This window comes from Grampus griseus (genome assembly GCF_964374135.1).
Source record: "Grampus griseus genome assembly, chromosome: 12".
Lineage (NCBI taxonomy): Eukaryota > Metazoa > Chordata > Mammalia > Artiodactyla > Delphinidae > Grampus > Grampus griseus.
In genome coordinates, this window is record NC_139006.1 from 88,343,763 (window position 1) to 88,362,657 (window position 18,895).

The 18,895-nt window shown below is 58.6% G+C and overlaps 1 protein-coding gene across 1 annotated transcript in view; it reads left to right on the forward strand.

Moving 5' to 3' along the window:
• Positions 1-18,463, forward strand: part of CTDP1 (CTD phosphatase subunit 1) — a 35,452-nt gene extending 16,989 nt beyond the window's left edge. The window contains exons 10-12 of the mRNA XM_082667539.1: positions 1,462-1,624; positions 10,050-10,234; positions 17,777-18,463. Of these exons, the coding sequence (XP_082523665.1) occupies positions 1,462-1,624; positions 10,050-10,234; positions 17,777-17,918 (490 nt within the window). The 3' untranslated portion in view covers positions 17,919-18,463. The remainder of the gene's footprint in view (positions 1-1,461; positions 1,625-10,049; positions 10,235-17,776) is intronic.
• The last annotated feature ends 432 nt before the right edge of the window (positions 18,464-18,895 follow it).

The window sequence follows — 18,895 nt, forward strand, 5'->3', positions numbered from 1 at the left end:
TTCTCAGGAGCCCCCACCGTGGTGGCCGATTTTCAGCATCTTCCACGTGGAAGAACATCCTGCCTTTTCAGGTGTTTGTGCGTAGCTCAGGCTGAACCCACACCCCGCTGCCTTGAGGACCAGTCGGCCCCTGGGCCCATGAGCCTTCCGTAGGGGGTGCACGTGTTCTCACCTTCCCCATTCTGGGTCTGAAGGGAGGCTGTGCTAGTAAAAAGGTACTTCTGCCGTTTTCCATATTTGTAAGAGGAGCTCTGGGTGGTGGGGTGACGGTAAGTGGGTGTGGGCTGAAGTGCAGCCTGATGCCCAGGTCAGAAGACAGGACGGGAAGCTCTTAAGCCGCATGGATACGTGGAGGCGGGCAGGCCGTCGAGAGGCTGGGGACAGAGTCTGACTTCGGAAGAAGCAGGGGTCAGCGGTTTCTAGATGGTCCTTCATGTTTCTGGGTCAGAGATCTTAACCACATCAGGTAGTGTGTGGTTAGCCCAGTACAGTTGCTTCCTTTCAGTTTTGTGATTCAGACTTATTATTACCACCACTTTTCTTCAGAGTAACAAGGTTTTGCTACGTCGTCTTCAGTTTCCTGGTGGCCGTGAGGTACCCACGGCCAGCTCCAGAGGAAGGCACGGCCGCCCGCTTCACAAAGCCCCTTAAGTTCTGAGGCCGTCACGGGCACTGACCCGTGTTGGGAACCTGACACGGGATGAGAGCGTGTGCGGGGGACAGGGGTGCTCTGGGGTCTGTTCCAGGTGGAACGGAGAGGGTAGCTCAGAGGACAGTCACTGTCACGCCAGCCTGGGGCTCGGCTCCAGGACAGAAGCGTTCTGGGAACAGAAGGTTGGTTCCTCATGCAGTGTTGATGCTTAATAGTTTAATAAAACCACACACATGACCCTGCATGTTCCTGTCCTCTGTGGACGGACGGACTTTCACTACGACCCAGGGCACTCTGTGTCTTAAATTCTCTATCACGTTATCTCTACTTTGTAGCCTGGATGATACAGAAATGGTTGGTTTCTCGCAGTCTTACAGCTGCTTGATCTTACTTGGAGCGTAAATAGCACTGCGGCTGGTTTCTGAGCAAGTGTTCACCGTCTCTCTGCACCTTTGCCCTTTGTTCTCAAATGAGTCCCGCCAGGCGGATGCTCGGACAGTGCGGTTTGTTGATGGGAGGAGCTAAGTGTTCACTTTTAGCCTGAAGAAGGGCGAGCCTGACCGGCCCACAGCCTGGCTGGACTCAGGGATTTGGTTTCATAAACAAACCCATATCAAGCCTGAGTAGGTACCGTCCACGAGACAGCGTGTGTTTCCACAGCTGAGATATCGTGTGTGTGTGTGTCTGTGTCTGTGTCTGTGTCTGTGTCTGTGTCTTTACCTATCCCGAGAATCGAGAATCTGTTTCAGGGCTGGAAAGGTGACTTCAGACCAACTTTCCTCATATGGGGCCTGTGAAATTCCTTTCAGAGCGGTCCAGCCACATCACCAGCAGATGTTTGGTGAAGACTTGCCAGCCAATCAAGATGGAGAGCAGCCTGGTCCTTCTAGAAGGAAGCGGCAGCCCAGCATGTCGGAGACCATGCCACTGTACACGCTGTGTAAGGAGGACTTAGAGAGTATGGATAAAGAGGTGAGCCCCGGCCCGGCCGCAGCACACGCCTCGCGCGTGGCCTCACCTGGCCTTCTGGTCTCCAGGGACGTGTGGGAGAGGAGGTGACGACAGCAGGAAGTGACCAGTTGGTGTATTGGCAACATAGAAGGCAGGTTTCTGCACCGACGGGCCTGACCTCCCCCTTCCACCCCGGGGCCCACGGCGGTGTCTGGCGTTGTCACTACTAAGGGGGCTCCTGGTGTCGAGTGGGTGGGCGCCAGGGGAGCCGCCAAGCAGCCTTCAGTGCCCGGGCGGCCCCCGCGTCCTCAGGACCCAGGTCGAGACACCCTCTGCCCTTTCAGGTTGCACGCAGGTTTTGAAACACACCCAGATCGTGACTGGGAATTGGCTGTTACACCACGAACAGGTGTTGGGCAACGTGGGTAGAAGGGGTGTTTTTCTTCCAAATGCTTAATTGTGGGAATAATGATGATAGGACCCAGAATCCCTTTTGAAGTGAAGATTAAATACAGAGGGGATTCTCCTTAGGAGCAGAAACTAAACTGTAGATAATTTTGCAAGTCAGCTGTTTGTCTCTGGCCCATGAGGGAAGCAGTGGGAGCACCTGTAAGCCCGCCCTTTGTCCCTCTCGCCCTGTGTCCCGTGCCTGCCCCAGGGCCTGTGTGCCCCTCGTCCATCCTAGGTCAGGCCCCTCAGAGAAGGCCCCAGCCTGTGGAAGGTGGCTTGGGCAGCATGGCTCTGGGGCTGCTGTTCTACGCAGGCACCGTTGTGGACACCACACCTCACGTCCCACTAAACGGAGCTGGGCCCAGATCGGGACCGACACTCCTCCGGCCCTCGGATCTGCGTCTTAGAGACAGACAGCTCCCGCAGCCACTCAGCCACTCGTACTGTGCAGCCAGAAGTCGTCCTCGGACCATCGCGGACGCCAGGGAGAGCCCTGAGGACAGAGATGCATTTCAGCTTACTTCCAGCGGTAGCAGAAGAATGTTATATTCAGTATAGAATCCTACCAGCAACTCAGACCATCATCTTCAGATGATAATTTATCCCGTGACGCTTAAACCTGCTTTCAGATGTGCTGAATTTCTCTGTTTGCCGTTCGTTTTCTGCCTTTTTGAGCATTTAGCCAGTACACTGCTGGGGTTTGTTCATAAAAATGTTTTCTCCTAGAAGAATTTTTTTAGCCGTAAGCCTGTCTTCTTGATCAAGGATGTTCCTTGTTCTACGTGAGGGACGCTCCCTGCTGGGGGTTGGCAGGGGACAGCTGGACACGCACTTCTCTCCTCCTGCCCACGCCCTCGCCCCAGTCCTCCCCGGTGGGCGGGGCGGCGTCGCTGCTGGGCACCTGCAGAGACACGGTTCAGTTTGTCAAAAGCAGTGGCGACGATTTCGCTACTTGTTTGTTGCACAGCAAAGGGTGGCGCAGTCTTAACATGAAGTAACAGTGTCAGGTACACCTCCCATCGCTCTGAAACCTGGCTTTTCTCTCAGAAATGAAAATTAGCCTTAAAACCTTCGTTTTGGCTCTTTGGGGAGAAAGGTTTTGAAGGAGAGAGAAATCCTGGACTTGGGATTCCAGCAAACATGACTGTCGTTTTATAAATGAGGGAACCAGGGGTTGGTGTCCAGCGGTGCTCAGGGGGTCCTGCTCGATTCCCGGTGACATCTGGGCCCCAGAGAGACTGCTCGGTCAGTGCCGGGCGCCAGATGACCAGGGGAGCGGGCGCCCGGCTCTCCATCTTCCCTGTGTGGCAGGGCGGGGGCCGTGTGGGGCTTTAGGATTTGAGGCCGGACAGAGCTGGGCAGAGACCCTGTCCACCATCTGCAGCTCTGCTCAGAGACAGCCAGGCTGTGGTCCCCAGGGTCGCACGAAGGGCGGAGGCCCCCGTGGGGCTGCAGCAGGCAGCTGAGGCCAGAGAGGTGTTCCCTCTCCTTAAAGTTCAGGGGAACAGGACTACTGAAGAGGGTGCTGTCTGTGCTCATCTGGGCGGTGGCTCTGAGCCTGTTGTAGTTGTAGTTTACTCCACCAGAGGGGGCTCTTCAGATGGGCCCCCGGACTGGCAGCGACAGGTGCTTGTCTGCTCTACACTTTGAGGACCATGTCTGGGCGCTCCACAGCCAGGGCGTCCCAAGCACAGACGCCTCTCCCAGCCCCCAGCCGCTCGGAACCCTTCATTTCCAGGGTCAGCTCCTCTCACCAGGAGGCACATCTCACCAGCACCAAGGTGTTCTGTTCTCGCAGCCTGCACCTAAACCTGATTAGGAATGCCGCTGTCCTGTCCTTGTAACACGCCACGCGCAGGCTGGCGTCTCAGATGAGCATCTTTGCAGACCCAGAATCTGAGCAGAACCTCCTCGTTGCTTTTTTCAAAGAGGCGAAAGTATACGCACGTCTGGTGTGATCACCGCTGTCTTCGTCTTGTTGATGCCAGATGGTTGTATTTGTGTATTTTGGTTCACGTGAAAAAGCTGTTTGCTGAGTAGAGGCTCAGCAGCTCCCCGTCTGCCGTGGTTCAGGCACAGCCCGCGTGCGGACTCTGGGCAGTGGTTCCCTTTCAGCTCCACGGCAGCCTCCGTCAGGGAGGAGATTGTTGACTTTATTTGATAGTTTGAGGGCACGCTTTGTCTATTTGGACCAGCGAGCACCATCCGTCAGCACAGCGAGGAAATCCTGTCTCATTTCCCACCTGTGGACATTAACACGTTTCACTGGAGAAGTTGAGACCTCAGGTGCAGGTTTGCTATCTGGTGGGTTAAAGCCTTTGATACGCAGTAACCAATGTGTCCGAAGGTGGTCCCTTGACCCCGAGAGGCCACCGTTGCACACGTGGGTGGCAGTTTCAGCCTGCTGCCCTCACTACCGTGGTCCATTTTGCTGCGCGTGTCACGGGGCTGTTTCCCCAGGGAGATCTGCAGAGTTGCTTAGCCCACCCCTGACGGCGGGTCCGCTCTGTGCTGGCGGCAAACGCTGTCTTGTGAGGATTATGTTCTGAATAGGACAGGCACATTTTCCACGCGCTTCACAACATTGAGAAGAAGCCAGGTGATCCCAGAAGCTACCTGAAGACCCAGCTTCAGGGAGTTGGGAGGCTGGAGCAGGCATGGTCCAGCAGCGTTTTGAGTTTGTGTTCAAAAGTCAGGGCCGTTAGCACATTTGTGATTCTTTGTGCAAATTATGATGATTCTTAGGATTGATGTGGCCTTGCATTCTGCGTGGTTGCCATAAAGCTGTCCTTTCCCAGAGTCGGTGGCGTCTTCTCACAGCATGTTTTTGCTGGTGATCAGTTCTGTCAGCACGTGTTTTTGTTACCAGCAGATGCACAAGAAAAGCGTGGAAAGTTCTCACAGCGCCTGCCGTGCGGCGTCTGCTCAGCTGGAGGTGCACAGTTAGCACGATGCACAGGCGGCGCACGTGTCGGGGGAGCAGATGCGGGCGCGTGTGGACGGCGCCCACGTGCCGCGCCCCCCGGCCAGTGCAGGGTTGCACTCTTCCTCTGGCGCGCTTGACGCGGCTGCATCTCATGCCTGCGGGTGCTCTGAGCGCACGGCACACCTCCCTCCTCTGCCACCTTCCTGCGCTACTCTCGCTCTGCGGTGGCCCGCGTGTGCCAGTGTGCGCGTGTCCCGTGTGCTGCCTTGGCTTCCGGCTCTGTTTCTGCTCCTCCCACTTTTTTTGTCTTCGACTGTTTGTTAGAAGTCGATCCCAGTCGTGCTGGGTGTGGGGCGGACAGCACTGCAGAGGCGTGAAACTCACGTTGCAGTCCACGGCCGGCAGGACAGAACTTTCCATCTTAGCCTGACTGGGCTGGTCACCTGCTAAAACACGAAACCCTGTTCTCCAGAGCTTCTACCAGGACATGATATTCAGGATGTCCAGCACACGATTTAACAGTTACTCAACACGCGAACACAGGAACAGGCGATTCCCAAGAGAGTGACAGCAGGCGCCTACCCGGATAGCCCAGGCGTTGGGATCGTCAGCCCAGCACTACAGCAGCGGGCGTGGCCGTGGCCGTGGCCATTGGGAGAGGCACAGCCTTGAAGAGAGTGCAGACCACAAAGAAGAACCACACGGAAACATCAGGACTGGACGCGCACTGAGGCAGATGCCCTGAAATTCACCAGGAGGACCCCTGGTGACGGGAGTGTTGAGGAAAGATTAAGTGAACTTGAAGACAGGGTTATAGGAATCACCCTGAGGAACAACAGGAAAACAGCCCGGGCCGGGGGTCAGCGTCTCAGGGACACCGGGGTCAAATCAGAAGTTGAATGTTTGTGTCGTCTGAGCTGATAAGAGGGAGAGATCGGTGCAGAAAAAATACTTGGGGAGATAATGGCTGAAAACCTCAGGTTTGGTGGAAGACTTCAATTTACTGCCTTTGATGGCATAGACTAGTTTGGCCAGTTGTGGAATTTCTTCAGAGGTGGTCACGACATCCAGGCTCCTTCTCCCCTGGGATGGAAGCGGGCTGTGGGAAAGGCCGGCCCAGCGGGACACAGATGGTCACGGGTTGGGGGTCGGGGTTGACGCCCGCTTGCCCTCCTCCCCCCACGCGTGGGCTAACCTGAGCTGATGTGAGGCCAGAGCACGCGTTGCTCGGGTACTGGGTGTCCTTACTGCGTGATTTAGGAGCAGTACGTATCTGCAGAGGTTTAATGGTTTGTTTTCACGACCACCTGAGTCTTCTCCTTTTGTCTTCGGCCCTTTTGCTTGGCCGGGCTCGCCCTGTGGTCCTGTTTCTGTGCAGCCCGGTCAGCCTCGACACCCGTGTGAGGTCGGTTCTCTTCCCGGGACTGTACCCGAGCCTGAGGCGGGGCGGGCGCTCCTGGGCGGGCCGTCAGGGTCAATGTGGGGAACAGGCTCCCAAAGTCAGCGTGTCTTACCACCGTGCCGTGCCATCTGGGTGTCAGGAGGTGGGCAGCCCCGCAGTCGCTGTCATGAACTCCAGTGTTTTGAGGTACCGCACGTCGGGCTTCAGGAGAAACACTTGAGATTGAAGATAACGCACGCGTGGAAACAGCACGGTGGGGTAGAGGCACGTCCTGGCCTGGCTCTCACTTCCCAGAGGGCCTGTTCCACAGACTCTGCTGGGCCGGCCCGTGGGGGGCAGGTGGGTGCCAAGCGCACGGAGACCGTCGGGCCCGGCCACCGGGGCGCTTCCCGCGGAACGCGGAGCTCTGTGGGCCCCAGGAGCGCGTCCCCTCCGCTGCTGCCGAGGGGACAGCAGACTCTGGTGGCGTTCCCCTGAAGTGTGGAGTCTAGACGAGGGTCGACCACGTGGGTGTGTGCACGGCCACCTTCTGGTCCTTTTCCACATCACGGGAGCGTCGTCAGAGAAAGTTAAGTTCAATAGGCCCAGTAGTGCTTTCGGTTTTATTTCGTGAGAATGCAGCACATTAAGGGAATGACCAGGACGTTTGTTCTTCTGGCCAAGAGAGGAGTACGTTGGTGTCGGTCTAAAGACCCTTCAGGTGGTATCATTTCTACCTCACCGGAAGCGCGTTGCCTGAGACCAGAGCTTAGAATTCACGCCCGTAGTCCTCGGAGGCGTGTCCTCTTCACAGGTGGTGCTGTTAGTCGCTTAGAGCAGCTCACTCGTGCTCTGCGCGCGGCCCTCGCTGCCTCAGGTTCCCTCCCTCTGCAGGCAAAGTAACAGAATGGTGAGAAGAAAGTGCTGGGACCAGGGCTGGGACAAGGCCGTGTCCCCTCTGGCCGTTCTTGGCCTGGACTTGCTGTTTCCATTTCTTCTGTTTCTCTCTCGTCTGCCTCGCTTCCACGGGTCAGAAGCTGAGATGAGTTTTACTAAGTCTTCGTGACCTGCATCTTCCAAGTCGATGGATGGAAACCTTCCCAAGAGCGTTTGACGTCATTCGTGCTTGCCCTTTGAGAGATGTCAGTACTTGAGGAAAAAGTGCATTTTGTATTTCTCTTCACATACTTGCTTTTAGATTTTCCCTTAATTAAGATTTTAAAATCTTTACACGAGCATTTTTAAAACAACATTTACGAAGTAAATGGTTCATTACAGATCCCTGTTTTCCAGGAAGTGCAAAGTTGTCCTCATACAGAACTTTATGTGAGGGAAGCCAGGGGAGCACACCAGGCAGGGTTAAATGAGACCAGACCTCCTGCGGGACGAGCCCGCGCTGTCCGCCAGGCCTGGTGCTAACGCCGCCGAGCCGCGAGCCTTTGTGGGCGGCCTGGCGTGCGTTCCAGGCTGGGGTCGCCCCGCGGTCCCTGAGCTGCTGGGATTGTGTGCTTCGGGGAGATTTTAAATGATTGGCTTCTTTTAGTTCTTTCTTTTCCCCTGCGAAGGTGGGATGCGGAGTTAAAGACCTGAAGTATTTTCAGAGCAAAATTTGACAAGAGGAGGTTTGCTTATCAAAATGAAGTTAAGTACAGCCACCTAAATGTACCGGTGAAGCCAATAACCTGTTAGAATTAATACAATTAGATGCTTTTTGTTAGGTGCCTTTAGTTTAACCCGAGAGGATATATTACGTGTGAAGATCTTGTGACCCCTGACGATAAAGCCAACACTTTAACTGTCAATTAAAATGTTTCCGTATTTTAACTTGTGAGGTCCCTGCGCGTTGTTCCTCCCTAGACTGCGTGTTGATAGACTTGAAATTGGATACAGTGGTTCAAAGACGTCAGCCTTGGCCTGAGCGCTCAGGGTGGGGCTGGCGGTCGCTGATCAGAGCTGCTCTGTAGAGGGGGTGCTCCCCCCCGCCCTCGAATTTAATCAGAGGGTTGAAACCCGTTCTGTCCCGTTTGCGGTGCCTTCCCCGAGGTGTCTCTGCCACGCACTGCGAGTCCACGACTCTCACAGGGAAGCGGGCCCAGTAGAGCCACGGGGAGCAGCAGGTGTGCAGGGCACACACCCAGGAGGGTGCTGCGGGCGTGGGAGGGGCGCCGAAGGGGCATCCCCTGGTCGTCCTGGGTTCTGGGCCCCACGGGAGCCTCCCTGACTCAGGGCTCAGTTAGAAGTGGGTGGTTTGCTGGAAGAAGTCAGAGTTCCCGTGAGTGAAGTCCACCTCACAGCCTTCCTTCTTTGGCGTGTTTTCTGAGCTTGATAAAGTAGCCATCCCGCCCCGTAGTTTAAAGTTCCAAAAGCCGAAGAGCCCGCGTGGGCGCAGCCCTCGTCCCCCCCCGCCGGCCGCCCTCTGTCTCGCATATGCCGCGCGGCCCCCGAGTGCTGGCTGTTAGCTGGGTTCCAGCCTCGCTGTGCTGGAGCCGCAGGGGGTCGTTCCCTGAGCGTTTGGTGCACGGTCGCTCTTGCTTGGTTGACCAGGGGTGTGGCAGTGCCCCCCTGGCTTCGCCCTGAGACCTTCACCCGCAGCCGCAGCCAGCAGTCGAGAAACACAGGACGCGCACGGCCCACGGGACTCCCCGACGCCACACGCAGTCGTAAATGGGGGGTCCCGGGTTGTCACGCGTCCTTCTGACCAGCCGGCCGCCTGTCGGTTCCCACGCCCCTGCCGGGGCGGCTGAGAACTTGGGAAACGCGGAATCGGGCACGCGGTCGAGGCCTGACTGGCGGCGGGTGAAGGGCACACGGGTGAGGTCGGGAGGGTCCCGGCCAGAGGCTCCCGAGCCCTGTGCCTCGGGGGTTCTAGGGAGGCTCCCTGGGGGCGGGGTGGGGTGGAAAGGTCCAGGGCGCTCATCCGCTGGTGCTTCTGGGTGACCGGCCCCACCCCAGAGTCCACCACGGTCGCCTCATTAGAGCAAAGGTGCTCCCTCGTCCAGGAGACTCCGGGGGTTTGGGAGCTCTGGCTGGGAGCTCACGGGGGCAGAGCCCGGTGAGCAAATCTCTTGTCGCTTCGCACACTTGAAGCAGCTTCACAGATCAAACTTGTTAAGTGATGACCCTGCTCTGAGGCCATAAGAACGTAGTTACGCTAGCTGACGGGACACGGGGTCTCTGCTCCTTCCTGGAAAAGGTGCTGGCGGGTCCGTGTTCAGGAAACGTGGGCCTGGCCTCCTCTCGCCGCTGCCTTCCCCTTTCCAGCGCCCCGTCCGCCGTCGTGGGCATCAGGTGTCATCGGGGCCCTGCCCCCTGCCCCCCAAGCCCCCTCCCTTGCCGTGTCTGTGAACAGTTAAGCCTGAGGTCTGTCAGAGAAGACAGACGGGCAGGCACCCCACACGTGGCCGCGTGGGTCCCAGGACCCGGCGAGGTGGGCGTGGAGGAGGGACAGCCCAGGCCACCTCTGCCTCCCGTCGTGCACCCCGTGGGCCTTGTCCACGCTCCTCGGTGCTGGTTGTAAGCATCCGTCTGGCGGCAGGCCCCGTGTTGGAGCTTTACGGGGTGTCCTGCGTGCTTAGTCACGGGAAGCGGGGCCCGTGCAGAAGTCTGCGGCGGTGTCACTCCCGAGGGAGGGGCCGTTGCGAGGATTCTTCAGAAAGGTGATCTTGTGCTGACTCTTGGCCCTTCGTTAGGTGGATGACATCCTAGGAGAGGGCAGCGATGACAGTGACAGCGAGAAGAAGAAGCCGGGAGACCGGGAGGACCGGCAGCGCGGACCGAGGCCGGGGCAGCCCGAGGCCCTGGGGGCCCCGAGGGGGCCCACGCTCAGGTCAGCGCCACCCACCGAGAGGAATGCAGCAGACGGCCGGGGGCCCAGGTGAGGGGGCCTGCGAGAGGAAGGGGGGCAGTCGGGGGCCCAGGAGCGGAGGGGGGCTCAGGTGCAGGGGAGGGGCTGGGAGGCGGGGGGTTGCCCAGGTGAGGGGGGCCCTGTGTGCTGCCCCGCGAGTGCCAGACAGCTTCCAAGCGCCAGACACCTTCCGTGTTGATCAGTGCACTGTTGTTATCCTGCTGTATCTTCCCAGTGTTGTTACGGACCATGGTGTGTGGGTATCATTTTCAAGGCAATAGTGAAGGGGGTAAGAGACCTAAAGACGTCAGTCTGGGTGGTCCTGAGAGGGCAAAGGTCACTGTCCTGTTTCTGAAACATACAAAGCACGTTACAGGTTGTTTAGAATATTACGTTTGTGGTGCCCTTGATTTTTATCGTTTTTTATGATTCAGTTACCATTTGGGCAGATGTAACTCTTCCCCTTCACAGAGTGCACAGTGTGTGTTGTAGGTGGTGGTTCGTGCCCAGGTGTGGTCCCAGCGGCCCAGGAGCCTGCGGTGGGGTTCCTCTCCCTGAGTCCCCGCTCATGTCTGGAGGGCTGCTGTGTGTGGACCCAGGATGGGACACGGCCGGGAGCAGCGTGCTGTCCACCGATGGCGGCCCCGTGCTCTGTGTCCAGCTGCGCGGTGTGTTCACAGCCCCAGGGTTTCGAGTGTTCAGAGGCAGGTCGTGGTGAGAACTGGCCCCCGCGTGACCTCGGGCGTGTGCAGGGCGTGGGCCGAGGGCAGCTGCCCACACCAGTGTCTGCCCTCGGGGTCACTCAGCTGTTAGGACTGTGAGTGCTGACGCTGAGTCAGGCAGGATGGCACGACGGTGCTTGCTTTTCCGTTTCATTGTATTTTCCTTTGCTTACTTACCGGTATGCACGTGCGTACGGATGGATGCACGTGCGTACGGATGGATGTTTTGTTTTGCTTTGTTTTGTTTTTGCCGTACCTCGCAGCACGTGGCCTCTTAGTTCCCCAGCCAGGAATCAACCTGTGGTAGGGGAGGGGCGGTTTCTTCCGGGGTGATTCAGGCATTACGTTTGTCGTGTACCCTGTTTCTGTTATTACATTGTAACGTGCGATGAAATAAGTATACCGTTTACCACAGTGCAGAATCAGCGGGAGCCCTGAGCTTGCTGTCACTTGCCACTCACTCACAGGGTTTTGATACGAGTCTGCGAGCCATTGATTTACTATGGTCTCTGGGCAGCCAAACCTCCCTGCTAATGAGAATCTATCTGCAGCCGCTCCCCAGCGGGTCCCAGCGTCCCCACCTCAGCTCCACCCCAGATCATCAGGCATTAGACGTTCATAAGGAGTGTGCAACCAGGACCCCTCGCGTGCACAGTTCCCCGCAGCGTTCATCCCCCTTGAGAATCTAATGTCGCCGCTGACCTGACAGTGGTGCGAGCGACGGGAGCTGCTGTCAACAGAGACGGAGCTTCGCTCGCCCGCCGCTCCCCTCCTGCCGTGCGGCCCGGTTCCTAACAGGCCACGGACCAGTCCGAGGCCCAGGGGTTGGGGACCCCTGCCTTACACAGGTGTTTGACCCAGCTGCGTCTTCAGCTCCGCGCGAGGGCCCCGTGGGGCTCTCGAGGGACATAGGGAGCTGGGGCCCCTCTGAGGAGTGTGCTCCCGGAGCCCCGGTTCCACTGCTGCTGCGCTGCTGCGCCTGCCAAGTGAAGAGGAAGACAGAGCCTTTTCTCTAAGACTGGGAAGGACGGGCCGGAGTCCTGGGGCGCGCGGCCTGCTTTGTCTCCATGGAGTCATCTGCCCACACGGGAAGTAGCTCGGGGCCACGCGGAGAAAGCCTTGCCTGCGGTGGTCGGGGCTGCCATCGGGGCCAGAGGCGTGTGGCCTGCGCCCACCGCGGCTCCTCTCGGCCCTGCACGGTGCCGGGGAGTCCAGCGCGGGGGCCGGGGCTGTGGTCGGGGTGGGGTGGGCGGGGGTGATCGGGAGCCCCCCCTTCACCCCAGCCCAGGCCTCCTCACCATCCTCACTGCAGCTGCTGTTTCACACCGTGCCGTGGGGCTTGACCTCAGCTCTGTGGGAATGTGAGACGAGGCCAAAGCCCAGGGTCCACCCGGACGCCGCCTCCCCCTGGGTGGCCAGAGACCCTTGTTCCCGCCCCCGCCTGCCCCTCCGCTGCTCAGCGTCTCCCTGTACCCGACGTCGAGTCTGCCCTGCGTCGGGGCCGAGGCGCCGTGATCGGGCTTGGGAGCTCACCCCTTTCTCTGCCCAGAAGCTGGCGAATGTGGTTTTCGCGCAGGTTTTATTCCTGTCAGTGGGCTCTGGGTGTAGAAGTGTGGATGCTTTGGACTTTCCCATAGTAGCGTTTCTACTTGAAATTAAGTCAGGCTTGTTTGGGGGGTTTGTTTCTTGCCTGCGGGACATTTCGGTCCACGGCCTTTGCTGCGAGCGCTGGCGCCTTGCGCCCTGGGTCGCAGCCTGGCTTCTCCCGAGCGGTTGGCAGCACGTCCTGCCGGCCTGAGTGGCCAGGCTCTTCTGCGGGATCTTAATGTCACTGGAACTTGAAGGTGACTTCTGATGGAAGGACGGGGGTGGGGTTTGGGCTTGTCCACTGAGAACCGATCCACTCTTCTTTCAAATGAACAGACGTCAGACGCCCGTCTTACACACGGCAGCTGGAGGGGCACTTCCGCGCCTTGAGGTAAATCCCTGAGTAAGAAGTCAGGGCCGTGTGGCAGGCACTTGGCAGACGAGACGTCTGCAGGCGTCGGCGACGCCGCCCTGCCCCCACCACTCGCAGGAGACGCCGACGTGGAGACGCGGCCTGGGGTCTCGTGTCGTGGGCGGTCGGCTTGGCCAGCGGAAGCCGGCTCTCTCTCCCCGAAGCCTGTTCTCTAAGTGCCAGAGAGTTTAGTCTCGGCGCCTTCCCACCCCACCCGGTCCCGTGGTGAACTAGTCAGGAGCGTCACCCACGTCTAAAGGCGAAGCTCCTGACCCGCGTCCCGGGCTCCCGCCGCCCGGTCCGCTGCCGCCTCCCCTTCTCCGCAGGGGTGCGGTGGCCGGGGTCCCGGCCGAACGTGCAGACAGACGGTGCGCAGTTGTGCAGAGGCCCTCACGCGTGAGAGCTGTTCTCAGTGCTGGGTGGTCACCTAGGCAAGGCTGTCTCTACTACGCTGGGGACGTCGGTCATTTCTAAAGATGGAGGAGACGTGGGCCTGGTGTTTGTGACCAGAGAGCAGACCCAGCTCTGCTGCCGCGGTGGAGCCCGGAGGCCGCTTTGCAGCCAGCCCTCCACCTCTACCCTGTCGCTGCCTTGCCGTCGGACACCTTCTGTCTGCGCTGCCAGCAGGTGACCCTGGGACCAAGGTGCTTGGCTCAGGTTGTAAATTCCCCAGGCTGTGGCTGAGGAGCTGCCCTTCTGTCGCGTGGACACGTGGCTTCCCGTCGATTCGTGTGTCGATCTGTGATGTTTAACCTGCCGTAGCCGACAGCACCGTGGTGACGCCCTGGGCCCCAGCCCTTTGCGTGTGCGAGCTCATCACACACAGTCGATTTCTGAAGGCGGGCTCGCCGAGGTCGGAAGGCCTTCGCACTCTTGGCCTGGTAGCTGCCTCAAGTTGCCCTCCGGCCATGCAGGGTCGTGCTGGTGGCGAGGGGGCTGGCTGTCCCCCACTCTCCCTGTCACGGTGCTTCATGACGGCTTCTGGGCCCTGCAGTGTGGTGGATAAAAAGTGGCGCTGTTTTAGTCGTGTGTGCCTTTCTCTCTCCCTGCGCTGAGCCTGCGCCCAAGGCTGGACCCCAGAGACGTTGCGCTGTTGAGGGGGGGGCGGTGCCGGTGCAGCAGCTTCCCCAGAACAGCCCCGCCCTGCGGGTAGGGGAGACCAGTGCCCGGAGCGGCTGCAACGCAGTAACTAAAACGTCCAGTTTCCAGCGAAGAGAATCGTGAGACATCGGAGAGACAGAAGAATGAGCCATAGACAGCACAGAAGAGGCCGGAGAAGCTGCCCGAGAGGGCGACCGCGTATCAGAGAACAGACGGGATACATTCCCAGAGCCGCGGAGACGGAGAATCGCCTAAGGGTCCTGGGGACAGCGTCCCAGACGGCACCGCCAGGCCCTCGGCGCGCACGTGGCAGGACTGCCAGGGACGTAATGACTGGCACCTTCCCAAATGTGATGGGGAACGTCATCTGACACGTCCCGGGAGCTCAGGACCCGTTTTTCAAGTAAAAACGCTACTATGGGAAAATGCAAAGCGTCCACACTTCTACACCTAGAGCCCAGCTCAGAGGTCCCCATCTGCACGCTTCACGGCAAAGATGCAGGAAGCCAAGACCAGGACAGGGGTCAGAAGACTGCCTCAAAATAGGCGACATCACCTGAGTTCTCAGGCTTTTCAGAAACAGGTCAACAGATGTGGCCCATACGATTTTTCCTTGGAACGTGCCCTCTCGCCCTGTGGCCCTAGACCTGAGCCCACGCCCTGGAGCCCGGTGTTGTGTTACAGTGACCTACACGTGCACCTCTTTGAAGAAGCAGCAGAGCCTCCGCTGTCGTGACCGGACAGGGCAGGCAGGAGCCCACGCGCGTCCTCTCTGCCTCAGGGTCCAGACGGCCTTCCACACCCCAGGGCAGGTGCTCCCCTGCATGCACGTGGACACATGCACACACGTACCTGAAACAGCTTTTGTTAGGTAAAATAGTGACCTTACCACCTGCCGTGCTGCTCTGTTCTTTTTCTTTCTGCCAAAAATACCAAGCTGGTTGTAACCAGCAATTTGAAAAATAGATGTGTTATGGATTGTTTGATCTTGTTGGTTAGACACCGGTATGAAATAATAATGTGTGTTTATTTGCCGTAGTTGCTAAAATAATTGTGCATCTTATTCAACAGCAGACTTCAGGGGCGGGTCCACGTGCCTCTTTGCAGTAAAGAGCTCAGAGGCTGGGACGTGAGGGAGGAAACGTACATGCGTGATTTATGTTCCTGTTCACGTTCTTGCTTTATTCCACGTTGAATCTGAGCTGATTCTTGAGCCTTAAATTTTCCCCAAATTAAATCTGTTAGCGTTTCTCTAGGGGACTGTGCTGTTGGTTGTGAAAACAGAATACAATTATTGCAGGCTCTGCTGAGAGAAAAGGAAGCTGGTATCAATTTTAGGCATTTATTAACCACGACTTGCAGCCGTGCCCAGTCTTTGAGGTGATCTTTAATTACTAAAACTCAATCGTGTTGGATATAGGAATACTCCAAACATTGTTTAGCCGAGACTGAAGGTTTTGCTCTTCCCAGCACAAGGCAAGGTTTTGCTCTTCCCAGCACAAGGCACTGCCGCTGCGGCCCCCGACCCTGGTCCCCAGGCCCCCGGACACGGCCGCACAAGCGGACACCGAGGTCCCAGGGTCTCTCCCGCAGGACCAGCCGGGCTCAGCACAGTCGACATTTGTCTCTCTGCACAGAGGCTGCGACAGCCGTGGGGTCCTGCCTAGCTGTTAGCTGGCGTCGCCCTGGTGGTGGGGGGGACACCCTGTGCAGCCCGTTCTGTCCCAAAAGGCTGCCCTGCAGCGGGGTCTCCAAGGGCAGTGCAGGAGGTTTTATCAACAGGACGCCCCGGGATCAGCCTCCTAGGGGCCTACACTTCTCGTGCCCCGGGGTCCCTCCCAGGCCCCCTGTGCCACCTGTGGAGCCGTCCCCGCAGGAGAGCACCAATCCCGGCCGACGCAGCCGGGCGCCGTCCACTGACTCAGCCTCGGCTTCCTTGTTGCAGCAGCTCGGGGTGCGTGAGGGTCTCTGTACACAGGCAGAGGGCCCGGCCCTTCCTGGACCCGGGGGCTTCCTCACCAGTCACAGGAACACCTCCTCTTTGCCCTTGGATTTGCTACTTCCTGGAAGCTCGTCCCCTCGGTGACCGGAGGACGGGGATCTGCTTTACAGCACGCGCGGCACCCGCCCCAGGGACACCCAGGAGGCGGGACACCCCGGAGGTGGAGGGCGGTCGGGGAGGAGCCTCGAGGACAGACCACGTCCCCACGTGCTCTCAGCGCCGCCGGCGGTGCAGCCACAAGTGGGGGCCTGGAAGGTGGGGTTCAGCCCCCTCTGCCCACCACCCGCAGCTGAGCACAGCTCAGGCCTGGGGCTGACTCTGCTCTGCTCTCGTGTGTGTTACCGCTGCCCACGCGCACACACACGCGACCGCCCAGCTCTGTCCTGGGAGGCGGTGCTGGGCACTGCCCCGCGGAGCGTGGGTGTCGTTGGGGTTAGGAGAAAGCAGTCTCTAAACTGTTCCGTCTGCACGTCGTTTCTGAGTTTATCTGTTGTGTTCACTCAGCGAAGGGGAATCGTGTGAGCGCCTCAGCTTAATTACGCTTAACGCTTAGCACCATCTTTGGCTCCACCGTCTCTCGCAGATCCAGAGCTACCCCTGCAGTGTGTCTGAGGGGCTGGACCCTCGGGCCGCATGTCTGCTCAGATCTGGCCCGAGCTGGCGAGGCCCGGGCGCCGTGTCCCAGCGTGGCTGTGCTCCAGCAGCCACCTTGGTCAGTGTTTGTCCTGAAAGCGCATCACGGGGTCCACACGGCTCCGTCCTCTTGTCCAGACCCTGGCGCCCTCCCAGCTGCCGGGTCGCTTCCCACCCGCGCCCCCTTCCTGCACCGACCTCCTCCCGGGGCCGCCGGGACCTGAGAGGAGGGGTTTCTTTCGGGTTTACTTTCCCTTCCAGCCACGTGTGCTGCCGAGCCAGGCCGCAGCGGCTGGGCAGGGGCGGTGCTGGGTCGCAGTAAGCGTGCGCTTCCCCTTCGGGTCCCGTGCTCCCTCCGGGGCCGGGGTCCCTCTCCTCTGACTTCCGCCAGCCTGGGGGCTGAATGTGCTTCCTGACAGGCACCTTGATTCGCTTTTCAAATTACATCATAGTATCTTTTTCAGTGTTCGTTGGCCCTTTGTTCTGCCAACTGCCCTTTTCTGCCCAGTTGTTTGCCACAATTAGGTTACTCCTTGTCTGTTGTAGAAATTTCTGTGTGTATTGTAGGTCTTAGGTTATAGACGTCATAGTCTTGCACGTCATTTTCCCAGTCTCGTGTGTGTCTGTGACTGCTTGAGATGCCTTTTGGGTCTCTAAGAGGTAAATCTTTTGGGGGGTTTCTTCCCTTCAGAAGGTTTCCCCAAACCATAGTAGTTGTTGGGGGGCGTATATATATTCCTACGTAACTTTTCGATAAATGGTGCGGCAACAGCTGTGAACTATTGATGTCCAAATGCAGAATAATTAATCGTAGCCCACAGTCAGAAATGTACTCAGCGGTTAACTCAAAATAGATTTCATAGACCTGAATGTAAAACATACACCCATCTGCTGGCGGCTGTCCCCGCCTCCCTTCCCAGCGGCAGCTAGCTCCGGGCCCCTCCCTCTCCCGCCCTCACACGTCCTGGGTATTTCGTTACCTGCCGGAGACAGAGGCTGCCTTGGTGCCCAGCCTGTGCTGTCAGGGCTGTTCCGGAAGCATGGGGGCTGGAGGCCGAGGGGCCGGGGAACGTGTGCGCCACGAGCATCTCACGGTGCGTGTGCTTTCCTTGCAGGGGCCACAAGAGGAAGCTGAACGAAGAGGACGCAGCCAGCGAGTCCAGCGGAGCGTCCAGCTGCGAGGACGAGGAGGGGGGCAGCTCGGAGGCGGACGAGATGGCGGCCGCGCTGGAGGCCGAGCTTGGCGACCTCATGTGACTGCGGGGCGTGCACTCGACTCACCTCCGTCCCGGGAGCGGCCCCTCCTCCAGAGGGACATGTCTGTTTGCAGAGCTCCACCTGCAGAAACACACTGTTTTGCAGAAAGAGGTGTTTTTAGAAGTTTCACTACAAGAAAGCCTTCTTGCTAAGGACAGCGGGGCAGGGAACGCGGCCATGCCAGAGATCCTGGGTGAGCCCAGCAGAGCCGCACAGCGGGACTGGAGTTGGCGCTTTTTATCAGGAAGACGGGGGGTGTGGGGAGGTGTTTTTCCTTTAACTAGGCAGCACATTGCTTAGGGTGAAGGCTGGGCGTCCGACCAGACAGAGGGGTGAGGCGGCGGCAGCCCAGCATCCGCCTGCTTTTTCACGACTGAAGCTACCAGAACATGCACAGGTTTCAAGCGAGGCCGTGCATCGGCGTGTGACGAGGACAGGCCTGGGGCCCCCAGCTGCCCCCAGGGCCCTGCAGCTCCCGCGGGCGCCGGGACAACGGGCCCCGCCCTCGCGGGCATGTAAAGTTTTGTATATCTATTTCATACGTGACCCACCAAACAGATTTTTCTTTCCTTTAATAAAAGTCCCTTTTGTAAGCCTTCTGCTCTGCCCCGTTCCCTCGTCACGGGATCCAGCTCTCGCGCCACGTGCGTGGGTGAGCTGCCCTGTCCCGCTCCCCTCCAGGGCGCTCACGGGGCCGATTCCTGGGTGAATGACCAGGGCCTTGGACGCTGAAACAGAAAAGCAGATGACCCTCTCAAGCCGGTCCGTGGCTGTTCGTCTGTCCCTTACTGCACCAAAGCTTTAGGAATGCCAAGGACCGGTGGTGTTTCTACTCACTAGATTTATGATAATTTGACCCAAGACACCCAAGGAAACCAGAGGCGATTCTGACCTGGGAGCTCAGTGCTGACAGGGTGTGAAACATCGTATTCGGTGTGTCAGCCAGACAGCATGGCCACACGTGGTCCCACCCCTGG